Source organism: Parasteatoda tepidariorum, chromosome 5 (genome assembly GCF_982258835.1).
Source record: "Parasteatoda tepidariorum strain Cologne lab strain chromosome 5, Ptep-v5.0, whole genome shotgun sequence".
NCBI classification, from domain to species: Eukaryota; Metazoa; Arthropoda; class Arachnida; order Araneae; family Theridiidae; genus Parasteatoda; species Parasteatoda tepidariorum.
In genome coordinates this window covers 7,599,969-7,613,496 of record NC_141759.1, presented here as the reverse complement: position 1 = coordinate 7,613,496, position 13,528 = coordinate 7,599,969, and the positions used below count along the sequence as shown (strand labels likewise).

The window sequence follows — 13,528 nt, the reverse complement described above, 5'->3', positions numbered from 1 at the left end:
TGAATGTTACTCACAATATCTATGTTTGGCAGATGTATTTGCAAGACTGCGAACTACAATGCCTTTTGCATAATATTTTATAGCATGGAAGACAATTAAAATCGAAAGCTTTAAAAATTTAAGGTTATTTTCCCAACATTTTAAAGTTTCAGCGCAATAGATATAGAAAAGTTGGTTACAAAAATATCTTAATATCAAATTTGCAACAAAAAAAAAAATAATAATAATCAAGCATTAAAGAATAAAATTAGCTAACGCTATGGGAAGTTTTCCCAGAAAGTGAAGAAAGTTGGTAGAGTGGAATCTGTACCTATCTGTTTAAAAAAATCTTAAATTCATCCTCTAGTGGCATTATTAGAGTACCAGTTAGTGAACTGACGCAGAGGCAAAATTCAAATCAATGTATTTGTGACGAATGCAATGAATTTTTAATTTAAATGAATATGTGGCAACGGCTATTTGTAGACACTTATGATAGAGCATTTCCTTCTTATTTTATTATGAAAGCAATTTTCCTTGAAAACCTCAATTTATTAACGTTTATAAAATATGCTTATTTCCATATCAGCAGTGATGCCAATGATTCCGCAAATCATTTAAACGAATTGGTAGTGAATTAGCAGCGAAGTAGGTAGCGAATTAAATATTAAAACTTGAAGAATATGGATAATAACGTCTACTATTTAAAAATGTCACGACGAGATAGTTGCAATGATATATCTGCAAGTCATGTAGTGTGGGTATCTCGATTCTGACTGATTGTTGAAACGTGACATTTGTTCACGTTAGAAACTGTTCTTTCCCTTCTGTTTCGAGTAAGCCAAGCCCATCAAGTATCACTTCTCTTTACTGATTTGATGTGAGTTAACACTGTAAACCAGATGATTATTTCGCTTTTAATTGGAACAAATTTTTTTTTAAAAAGCTCAAAAGTTGCTAACTATGCCACATAGTTTTCATTTCACTTATTTTAAATCTTTATTTCATTTCAGATACTGAAATTATATGCCTGGGAAACGGCATTTTCTGCAAAAGTGTCGGAGGAAAGAAGAAAAGAGTTGAAACTGATTTTATACTCCCAAATGTGTACAGTAGTCAATGTTTTTATTTTTTACTGTGCACCTATCTTGGTAAGCAAACTGTTTTATTAGTTATAGTTAAAAAGAAGGTAATAAGGGATTAAATACATATGATTACTCACCACAGAAGTTAGATAAATATATGACTTTAAGATAGATATTGACCTCATGAAAATTTGTATTCTTTATATTCTTATATAGTGCGGCCATTATTTGTAAGGACTGATTCAATAAAACAAACTACAATAATACTCCCTAACTCCCTAAAAATACAATGCGAAATATCTATTTCATATTTTTTGAAGCGTTTTTCACCTGCCGTTATGTACTTTCTGTACGTCCATGTAAATTTTCAGTAACCTTTTTTAAACTTTTGCAATTGGAGGACGCCTCCCTGGTGCCACTCTCACTTATAAACTACTTACCACTCTAAATACTATAACTTTTACTTCTTAACCTATTTGTGCGAAGCCTTCTCTTAAAAAGTTCTGACAGCCATCACACAGACTGCTAACTTAATAATTCTTACCACAATTATCAAAACAAGCATGATGGATGAAATAGTGGCCCAAGTGCCCAGCTGAAAAGAAGAAAGAAGTTCTTTTAAAAAAAGTTCCCTTTCTCAAAAAAAGGGTAGTATAGGGGATGTCATTCATAAGATTTATTTTAAAGAAACAAGGTATTTCGGTCTACCACAATTTATTTGAAGCACAAATACTCATATTTGGAGTCGACCTGTGATGCTTTTTTAAAGCTAAAGTGGTGGAAATGTAATCTCCACTTGGCATAAACAAATATGTGCTACAAATGTTTTATCGTGTAGGTGTTTTTCACATGGTATTATTGTGTACATTCACTTTTGGTGTATAGTTATTGTTGTGTTAATGTTTAGCGACTATTTTATTTAGTGACTTCCAGGTATTATACAGTAAGCGTGCAAGCAAAAATTTTGCCGTGTGATACAACTATTTTATAAAATCGTCCAATCCAATTTCGAGTTTACGAATACCAATGTTCTACTCCGTATCCTTGAAATTTTGAGCCCAGTCAAGAAAACATGATAACATTTGGATCAAGTATTGGGTGAAATTTGCCTTCGTAGAGGACTTTTTTTATAAAAGTAATCGCATTTGCGTTATATGGAGAGAAACCCCCCAAACCTCCTACGGTTTGCTTGATGCAAGGTTATTCTAATCCATGATCTGTCTGCTACTGAGGATATTTTACGTCATCACTGTAGTCAGTGCAAGCCGGATGCGGAATTCGAATCTACTAGTAAGGCTGGGAGTCGAACCCGGTTCATCTCATTGGAAGACGAGCTCTCAATCCCCCGAGAAATCACGACTCTTATACTTCTATTTAACCTTGAGAAGCTGGGCCCGTTTCTTTTACTGTAGAAAGAGCCCCGAGTGCAAAGAGTTAAAAGTCCTATTTCAGGAACTTTCTCGCTGACTTCAACGTTCCTAATCTTTGCTCCTTCAGCAAAATTTGTTGTCTCGAAGGTCGTGTTGATGAGTTATATTCCTATACTCTTATGAAAAACTGCAAATTTCTAGATTTTTGAAATTTGTTTAAGGACCAAGGTTTGAGGATGTCGAAGACACTAAGAACGTCAGAATTGAAGAGCCATCTGAAAAAATAAAGATTTTTAAAGTTGTTCAGTTAAAGCCTTATTTTAGAATTTTTCCCCGCAAACTTCAGCATCCTCAATCACTGTTTCTTTAACAAATTGTGCTGTCCTTGAGGCTTGAAGGTTGTGTTGAGTCATATTCACTACACTCTTATATATTAATTTTCGGCACATTAAATTCAAAAACAAATCAAGACATCACAGACCAATATTTGAATTGTAAACAAGTATTTTAATTTCTTTTAATATTTTTAATCTGTTTCATAGCATTGGCTGGTGACTGGGTCTCGTGTTAGCGAATTTTCCCTTTATAAATCTGGAAATCCCTTCGCGAACGTAAATTCCCTAATAAGCGGTAAATGGCTGGGGATGAATGACGTAACGTCGCGAGAACCTATCAACGAATACCAGGTGGAGCTTCCCTCCTCTGCTTTTCGAATTTTCAACGCCGAGCGCTGAACTGGATCAAGCAGCTGCAAGGATGAGTCTTGGTGATTGGTGGAGAGGAGATTTGAAGGTTAATCCGAGCTCGGTACCCATTGTAGAGGAGAGAAGTCGAATCTTTTAGAAATCAAAGACATTGACCGATGGCCAAGATAGTTTGTCTGGGTAAATAGCAGCCATCTATAACATCTGCCGCAAATGAGTAAGAGTTTTTCATCATCTTCTAGACTTGTCATCACAGCGTAACAAACCTAGGATGTATCATGGTCGAGAGCTCCAGAGACTCGTAAGTAACAATCATCCAGTAGTTCTGAGTATAGTAAGCCGAGTTACATAAAGGTGGAGGAATCCGGAGCCTCACTTGTCCTGACTTACAGCTTGTCTCAGTCTTTGAGGCCACGTGAATCTACTTGACACCCGACCTCCTGACTCCTACCATATCTACCTTTGTCACCAAATTTCCGATGAACTGAAGAAAAATTGAATGGTTGTCAAACCTCACATAACCAAGGAAATGTGAAGATATAAGCAGAGCAGACAAAATGACTGGTATTATTCATCCAAGTGAATTGTTTCAATAATTGCGATTAAATCATCTCTGATACAAGTCTTCACTCATGAGTTATAAACAATTATTTTGCGAGGCGGTGAGGCTTCGATTAACTTGTAAATTCAGTAGATAGTTAAGTGGAAGTTAGTCAATAAGCGTTAATAATTAAAAAATATCTTTTTTTTCCCTTGACGGGAAGGGATGTTATATATAAATTTTCAGCACATTAAATTTTTAAAAAAAATCAAGATATCACAGACCAATATTTGAATTGTAAATAAGTATTTTAATTTCTTTTAATATTTTTGATCTGTTTCATAACAATGGCTGGTGGCTGGGTCTCATCTTAGGGAATTTTCTTTTTCTAAATCTAGAAATCCCTTCGTGAAAGCAAATTCTTGAACGAGCGGTAAATGGCTGAGGATGAAGAACGTAACCGTACAAGAACCTACATTTGTTCTTACAATTGTTATTTTTTATGGAGTTAAAATGCAATTTATTTTCAACGAAATGATGGCTAAAATTTCCATTTACGAAAATAAATTTAGAATATTTTTTTAGATGATCCTTTATATACAATGAGGTAAAAAGGTGTATTCTCGAAATTATTCATTACAGATAATTTCTTTATAGTCTTTTAAACTTTTAATGTTTGCCGTGCCCGATTGTGTCAATTTAGTCTGTAAGAGCTTTGTTATTATGGTAATTTCTTTTCTTTTTTTAGAAATGCAATTTTTTATATAGACAAACAATGTAGATTTTGGCTTCACTCACAAAATATTTATGCTGTTCCATAGATTTCTGTGGCAAGTTTTGCTACCTATTTATTTATGGATAATAAAAATGTCTTGGATCCAACGAAAGCATTTGTTACAATCACTCTCATGGAGCAGCTAAAGTATGGCTTGTTCATTTTGCCCGAATCCATTTCGGAATTGATACAGGTGAACATAATCAAACTATTCATTTATTTTTTTTACTACAAATAGAGCGTCCAGTGGTCCCTCAAATTATTACAGTGGTATTTCATTTTCTGTCATATGTTTATTTCTTGTTTTCTAAAAGTTAACATGAAAGATTGTTCATTAATACAATAATTTGGAGACACATATGTTATTGTTGGGGAGAAGTGTTCCAGTGATGAAAGAACTAAATATCTTGTCCTGACATTAAATAATAAACTTACATGGAATGACCATATAAAAGACAACATCCCAAAAGCTTGCAGAGCGTTCTAAGCTCTGAGCCCACCTAATAGGAAACCGTTCATTTCCTCTTCACCTAAAAACACCACTATATATAAAAAGCATAAGACCGATAACCACTTATGCATCACCAGCATAGTGCACAACTCCAGATCACTTATTAAACTTGACATTTTACCTAATAAAATATTGCAATCCATTGCAATATTTCCTTACTACGTTAGGAATCTAACTATAAGAGAAGACTTAAATCTTTCAAAACTCTCACAATACATTGCCTCACTGAATGCCAATTTTTTTAGTAAAGCAGAAAAATGTGACAAGGCAAAGTTTCAATGATATCTTCAGCAAAGAATTCTTAAAGGAAAATATTACACACAGCCCATTAGTAGCCTGTTTCTTATAGGGTGGTAAATTATCTAAGAAGTTTTGCAAACAGTGTAAATATTGTACATAACTATTTTCCCATTTTATCACACACACACACACACACATATATATATATATATATATATATATATATATATATATATATATATATATATATATATATATATATATATATATATATATATATATATATATATATATATATATATATATATATATATATATATATATATATATATATATATATATATATATATATAAGACTAGTATAATCACGGGGGCAGGGCAATCCACCAAACGCTGCTGACAGCCGCAGGAGAGGTGGGTTTATTGGCCGTGCACCTATAATACCACTCTTTTTCTATATTTACCCCTTGGGGACGGGTGATTTATAAAAGTATTCTTACAAAATCAGAATCAGGATGTAAATAAATAAAAAACGGTAACTTAAATGTAGTCGTTGCTAATTTGACAGACTTACTTTGCTTTTACATTAATTATTGTTAGTTTAATCATATATATAATCTATGTTATTTCCAAGTACAACTAAATAATTTTATTTTGAGCTAAAGTAATGGTGAATTATCCAGTTTTATCTTTTGCCAGTTTTATCTTTTTATCCTGATTGATATGGTTTTATGTTGGCACGTAATTGTGACAGTCGGCGCGAAAGGGTTAATGTTAATGCCATCCAATATACTAGGCTATACACGCAGCCATGTCATTATCTTATCTCTTCGAGTCATGCCAGATCAGATAAATCAGTGGGAGCCCACCAGGGCTGGTACTGAGTATACAGAATACTAAGTAGCGTGAAAATGTCTAACATTTAAATGATTTCTGAAAAAGGTGTGTTTTCATTGCTTTGATATGCTGACTACCACTATAGCAATTTTGAAGGAGCACTGGACCACAATTAACATAATTAGTTTCCTCATTTGGCACATTATAAAAAGATTTTAAATTTTTTGCTCTTTATGCACGGTTGTCGGTTTCGATCGATTTTCTTAATTCTAAATATTTTGTATCTAAAAATATTAAAAGGATCGATTATTTCGTGGATTACTAAATAATGATTTCGAAATGATATATATATATATTTTAAATCTGAAGATAAAATTAGATATTATCGAATAATCTTTTAGAAACTTTACTATAGTTGAGTAAACATATTTGTTGAGATCAACAAGTCTTGTGATTTTAAAGTCCTTATTTATCTTTGTAGTAGAAAGAATGAAATTATATTAATATTAGCTTTTGTTAATTTTATGTTACAGTTTATATTATGTTATATTATATTATATTATATTATACTATGTCATGTTATGTTATGGTATATTATATTATATTATATTATATTATATTATATTATATTATATTATATTATATTATATTATATTATATTATATTATATTATACTATACTATATTATATTATATTATATTATATTATATTATATTATATTATATTATATTATATTATATTATACTATAATAAAAATAAATTTGTGGTTACTATATAAGTTACTTTTGACTTATGACAGTTACAAAATATTTTTTTCTTCATTTCTCAAGACTGGCGTAGCTTTGGAACGTTTGCGAACTTTTTTTGCTGCAGAAAACATGGATCCAGAAGCTATTGGAACTGAACCTGAAGAAGGTATCGTCATATAACTAACTTCTATAACTAATGACTATTACTTTATATAATAATAGTAACTTTATATAACTAATTACTACAGAATTAAATAGTAATTAGTAACTATGTTTCTTTTTCTTTTGTAAAATATATTTTAGAAGCATTCCCATTCATTTTAATCAAAATTTCAACAACCAATCACCAAACAAAAGCTTCTACCATTTATTCGTAAACGAGAAGAAAAAAAACTAGTTTTTAGAGGATTTCATTTCTATTTTTATTGTAGGAGGCATGATGTTTTATACTTACACTAAAGATGTCATCTAACTCTGTTATTTCTTCAATCTATTTTGTTCTTTATACACTTGCCGGCATACTTTTGCCCTACACTAATGTTTCTAAAGTTCCAATCACCAACCAAGCTAATCTCCAATCTTTCTAAAGTTCCACTCACCAGCCTCTGTCATGCATATATTTACCTTGTATTTTTTACTGTGATACTTTTTAAAGATAATGTACCACAATCCGGTGTACATTTGCAAGCATTTCAAACACTGATGATTAATTAAGTTTAAATGCTGGTGTTCGGTATTCCCTACATCAATGTTCTTTTATGATTACTTTCCAAAACACAGTATACACATTTAGGTCTGCATATACCCCGGAAAAGAAAAAAAACATTGTTGCAAAATCATTTTATTTCTGGTTTCCTTTCAAAAGCAATTGATATCCATATGTTCACTAAAATTAATTATTTTATACACCAGAAAGCAAGCCTGCATACAATTGTGCAGCATTTCATCTGCTGTTGAATTTTGTTTCAGATCCTGGTTTTTCTATTTAAACTTCATCAGAGTATTTCATATCTTATTGATATACCCTTGTGATGGTCTGAATGCACAAGAATATAATAAAGAATTTGATCTTTGACAGACACATGTGCTGTGTATTGACATTCACCGGTCAAGGCTGACGTTCTCCAGTTTCAGTCATGCATAGTATCATATATTGTATTTTTCAATCTTATCAATGATGACTTGTAAGCCTAAAATCGTAAATAGTGGTGGACTATGATCACATATTAACAAAGGTGACAACTTACATCAATGCGGCATGAGAATTTTTTTCGAAGTGATGGCAACATAAATTTCATAGCGTGCGAATCTTAATTTTAGAAATGCAGGCCTACCAACTACTACTCTTTTTGAAAAATATTTCATAGAGTGGTAACCTTTTAAAAACCAAACCTTTCAGAATTTTTTGTAATTTTGAAGTTTACTCCTTCGACGAGCAGTCTTTCTGGCAGGGAAAGTCTTTCAAAAAATCCGAAAAATGTCTCTATTTAGGAAAAAGAGGGAAATCTTAGAAATTACTATTGGTTTATGAAATAGGTCGAATGATTCCCACGAAGAGTAAAGGGAAAAATGTCTTTTACTTATAATTATGCATACTTGAGGCAAAAATAGATTTAAGAGCAGGTTGTGGCTTTTTAAAAGTATGAGAAAGTGTTTCGATTAGAATAATTAATTAGGAGTTGTCTTATAGAAACGAAATAACATAAAAAGATTAATGGCAGCTTTTTGTGTCACACCATATATATATATATATATATATATATATATATATATATATATATATATATATATATATATATATATATATATATATATATATATATATATATATATATATATATATATATATATATATATATATACATATATATATATATATATATATATATATATATATATATATCAAAATACATTCTTTTGATAAAGGCTATATATTGTGATAATTACGATTAACTGCCTAATTGAGAAATCTCAGAGTAACAATAAAGCATTTATACCATATACTATATTTAATATTTTATTAGGTAAATATTTTATCACGGCAATTGCGTGGATGCCACGAAATGAATTGTGCCTACTATGACATATGAGCAATTTAAATTTGTATTTAGTACCTATGAAATCGAGTATTAAAATGTTTAAGGTTTGGGAAACGAATACACACTCTGCTCACCTAGATGAAATTATCGCCACTAAAAAGCTTGAGATTGCCTGTTGGGATCTCTTGTTTAGTGTCTGCTATTCTCAATCGTATCCATGTTTAAATTGTAACTATGAATAAAAATTAGATTTTTTTCTAAATTTTACATAGCAGATAACATAAGAATCTATCCTGCAGGGGATATTTTAACAATAAGAAAAGCGTCATTCAGATGGCCAGGAGAAGAAGAGAGCACGTTACATGACATCGAGTTGCATATACCTAAAGGCAAGTTGGTTGCTGTCATTGGACCTGTGGGATCGGGTAAATCATCATTATTGTCAGCAATTCTCGGAGAGATCAATAGAATGGATGGATCTGTAGATATAAAAGTAAATATTTTGAGACGAGCATATATATTTTTTTTAAATCTCTCTATTAACGCATGTGAGCTGTTAGCGTCCATGGGAAGGAACAGCGTGCTTTTTATTTTAATCACGGCTCAAAATGCGTGTTAAAAATTGACACAGCTCTAAAATTAAAAAAAAACAGCTAAGAATTCACCTTTTAACCCCTTGGAGACGGGTGATTCAGAAAAGCATTCGTACAAAATCAGAATCAAGTTGTAATTAAATAAAAAACGGTAGCTTAAATGCAGTCGTTGCTAATTTGACAGACTTACTTTGCTTTTACTTTAATTATTGTTAGTTTAATCATATATATAATCAATGTTGGATCAAAGTATAACTAAATAGTTTTATTTTGAACAAAGTAATGGTAAATTAGATAAATCAAACAATTATAACTCCGCCCACAAATAAACTGCTGAAGAAATACTTTGATTACCAGTTTTATCTTTTTACCCTGATTGATACGGTTTTATGTTGGCACGTATTTGTGACAGTCGGCGCGAGAGGGTTAATGTTCAATCCAAACTTAATTACCATATGAGGAATACTTACAAGTACTAAGCACTATAAATAATACGGAGTAAATTCTCAGACTTTGGGATCGGGGTAGCTGGCTATATTACAAATATAGCTTTTTCAGCTATGTCTTCATACTGAGATTAAGTGGTAATTCAGATAAACCATAAAGTGATTTTTAAAAGTTTGCAAAATAAATTAAATTTATTACGACTATTATTAATTTATGGAAGCCGTGAAAATCTTGTAAATACAATTATTGACTTACATTGTGTTTTAAAAAACGAATAATTTAAAAAATCGTACAGCATGATTTCGGTAAATGAATAACATCACAGTACGAATTTAATTGGAACCATCAGTTTGTTCGTAAAAATAGAAACAATTTTTGCAACTAAAACTAAACTAAACTCAGTGGCGCTTCAGCCCATCTTAGTTTTCTTGACCATTGGGCTCTGCTGTGCAAGAGCAGATGTTCCGATCGGGTTTTCAGCCCAACGCCGAACCCCCAGTGTTTAGTTTCAAATCATGCTTGGTACTCATTTTATCGACCCACTGATGGGATGAAAGGCTGAGTCAACCATGCCCGGCCAGAGGACTGAACCAAGATCTGTGGTACGACAGCACGAAGCACTACCACGCAGCCTCCGAGAGGCAAAAAATATTAATGTTTAAAAAATGGAATCAAATTTTATGTTCATTTTCTCAAACACGCATTCTGAAGTGTGTCACTTTTGTTATACACGCGTTTCAGGCAACATCGAATTTACTTAAAACGCAATTTGGACTATGTCCAGTCTCTTATACAAACATTTCGAGGTGTATTTTTTTAAATACTCATTTTGAGCTATGCCCATAATAAATAAAAAAAAAACTTCCCGAAGATTAGTTCCATTATATAGTACTAATTAAGTAATTGTGTTTCATAAAGTTTAAATTTTTATTTCATGACTTTTTTCCCAGGGAAGTTTGGCTTACGTTCCACAGCAAGCCTGGATTTTGAATCGTACAGTTAAAGAAAATATTTTGATGATGAAGCATTTAGTTGAAGGAAAATACAATAAAGTTTTGCATCTTTGTTGCTTAAGGCCTGATATGGAAATTTTGCCAGCTGGAGACAACACAGAAATTGGTGAAAAGGTAAAATTCCTTCCAAATAACTTAAAACTATGAGAAATGAGTTTAGTCATCTATTCAAGCATACCCTCCAACTGCTACGGAATTTCCGTAGTTTCAGAAATCTTCTTTTCAGACGGTAGCAAAATTAATGTCTTAATATTTAAAAAAAAATTAATTTTAGCGTAACTTGTCCACTATTACTTATAAAAGTGCAGGCCATATGGCTAGATTCTTAAGTTCTGATAAAAGTTTTATGAGAGATCCATTTGCTTTAAAAATTTCTACTTTGGTTCGCTACCACTAGAAAGAATTATTTTCAAAATCCTCATAAGTTGGAGGGTATGTATTCAAGTATAATGTAATATACATGAAATTAACACTTAGCGGACGGGTTACATAAAATGACGTTTTTTTTATCTTCATTGTCACTCTAACACGAGTCACCTAGATTTACGTTTTTCCATTGTTACATCCTAGGATGGACAACGTAGTTTTATGTTTTTTCTTGAACTTTTAGTACTCTGTGTTAATTTTTCATTCTATGCACATTGTATTGGTTTTCCAATGTACCATTAGAAGTAATACTATCGAAGATACTAAAATCTGGAAATTTTTCGTATGCTTTACTAATTAATTATAAAATTATATATATCGCGGCAGTCGTATTTAACTAGTTAAACAAAATTAATAAAAAGCTAAAAGGGGGGTTAATTATGTTTAAATAATTTAAAATTTAATACAGCAATTGATTAAGTACTAACATTTATTTCGAAGAAAGTAAATTACCTAAATACCACTTTTTGCTGATTCTTATATATTAAATGATAGCAAGATTTGTGATTTAAGATTATTGATTAAGAAAAATTTAATTTATGACGATTACTTAAACAACGTGTCGGAAAATAAGTCAGGACACAGTAATCTTAAGGAAAAAAAATCTCATAATATCTGCTGGGGTTTTCACTGAATAAACTTTACATACTTTTTTCCTCATACGTTTTTAGGCTTTTGCTTGTTGCAGTAGTCATAGAAATATTAATTCTATCATACCAGAATACAGAAAACCATAAGTTTTATTGTTTGTCTTTTTTATTCACGTTTCTTTTTAATTCGGTTTTCTAACCTCTAAACTATGTAGATAGTGGCATTTTGGAAAATATGGTCCCCATTTTTTAGTTGGCATAACGGGAGAAATTGGAACCCATTTTTCTCGATTTCGACTTCGTCTCATATTTTGTGTCTCAAAAACCCAAAGCTGTCAAAAATGGGAATGATCAAAATTAGAAAGTACGCTTTTTACCTGATTTTGTTAGTCCAAATATTGTCTGTACTATATGATCATCAGAACGGTCTAACTCTTAAGAGGACGTCATACCAGGTGAGAAATTTTTCTCCGTAAGTTCACTTTCACCTCCATTACGAACTTAAAATTAGAAAGAGAGAGAAAGTGAGTACAGACTGACCTAGAGTAAGCCATGACGTTTTGATTGCTCTAAAAATTTCAAATTGCAAACAAATTAGTGGAAGATAATTTCTAAATAGTGTAATAGCAAGTTTTCTTCTAATAATTTAATTTCGTTTTGATGTTTAAAAAAATTTCTTCGTGGAAACTTCATGGCATACTTTCAGTTTGTTTGAACTTACTTTTTCTGTTCTGCCGACCGGCTTGTGCAGGGGTTAGGGAACTGCCCTTGCACCAGAAAGGTTCTGGGTTCGAATCCCGGGAAAGCCATGGATGTTCTTCCCTTCGTACTATCTGTCCTTATTGTAGGAGCAACGTTGGCCCATCTTATAGGGTGCCCATGAAAGAGTGGCCAACAAATATGCCCTTAGATGACCAAGTGGGTTATTCTAAAAAGTTGGACACTGGAAATAAAAATAAAAAACTTTTTCTGTTCCTAAATTTTTAAATTAGTTTTGGTGGAGGAAGAGAAGTTGCGACGAAAAGTGTCTCACGTGTTAAGGCGTCCTCTTAAACCATGATGATTGTGACTTGGCCCTTAGAAATTCGATTATCGTTATTTAAATTTATTCAGGTTTTTATTATTTTTTAATTTTTCCAGTCCACTTCTTAACTTTGATTGTAACGAAGAGAAATTGGTTTACTTGTACTGCTTATTTCTATAAGTAAATATAAATGTACTTATTATTATTATTATTTTATGATTTGTAGGGAGTAAATTTGAGTGGCGGTCAAAAGCAGCGTGTCAGTTTGGCGCGTGCTGTATATCAAGACAAAGACATCTTCCTCCTGGACGACACACTCAGTGCAGTGGATGTTCACGTTCGTAAAGCACTCTTCGATGACATCATTGGAAACGATGGATTACTGAGAAAAAAAGTAAGATATTAATAAATTATCAGTAACTGTAAATAGCTTTGTACTATATAAGAAGAGTTGAATCATGTTTAAACATCTAAACTTTTGCTGAATTCTTAAGTTTTGTTAAAAATTACGACATTTGATAGACATTACGACTTTTCAATACTTATTAGTACTACGTCGATAAAAAAAATCATAAATTGTTTCTTCAGGTACTTGTATCTGTTCA

At 31.7% G+C, this 13,528-nt stretch overlaps 1 protein-coding gene across 1 annotated transcript in view; it reads left to right on the top strand.

The window, feature by feature from the left end:
- The window catches only part of LOC107446137 (multidrug resistance-associated protein 1), a 74,284-nt gene that overhangs the window by 29,280 nt on the left and 31,476 nt on the right, over nt 1–13,528 (top strand). Inside the window, exons 12-17 of the mRNA XM_087163303.1 lie at nt 993–1,130; nt 4,501–4,647; nt 6,873–6,957; nt 9,130–9,323; nt 10,821–10,997; nt 13,150–13,317. Coding sequence (XP_087019429.1) covers nt 993–1,130; nt 4,501–4,647; nt 6,873–6,957; nt 9,130–9,323; nt 10,821–10,997; nt 13,150–13,317 — 909 coding nt within the window. The remainder of the gene's footprint in view (nt 1–992; nt 1,131–4,500; nt 4,648–6,872; nt 6,958–9,129; nt 9,324–10,820; nt 10,998–13,149; nt 13,318–13,528) is intronic.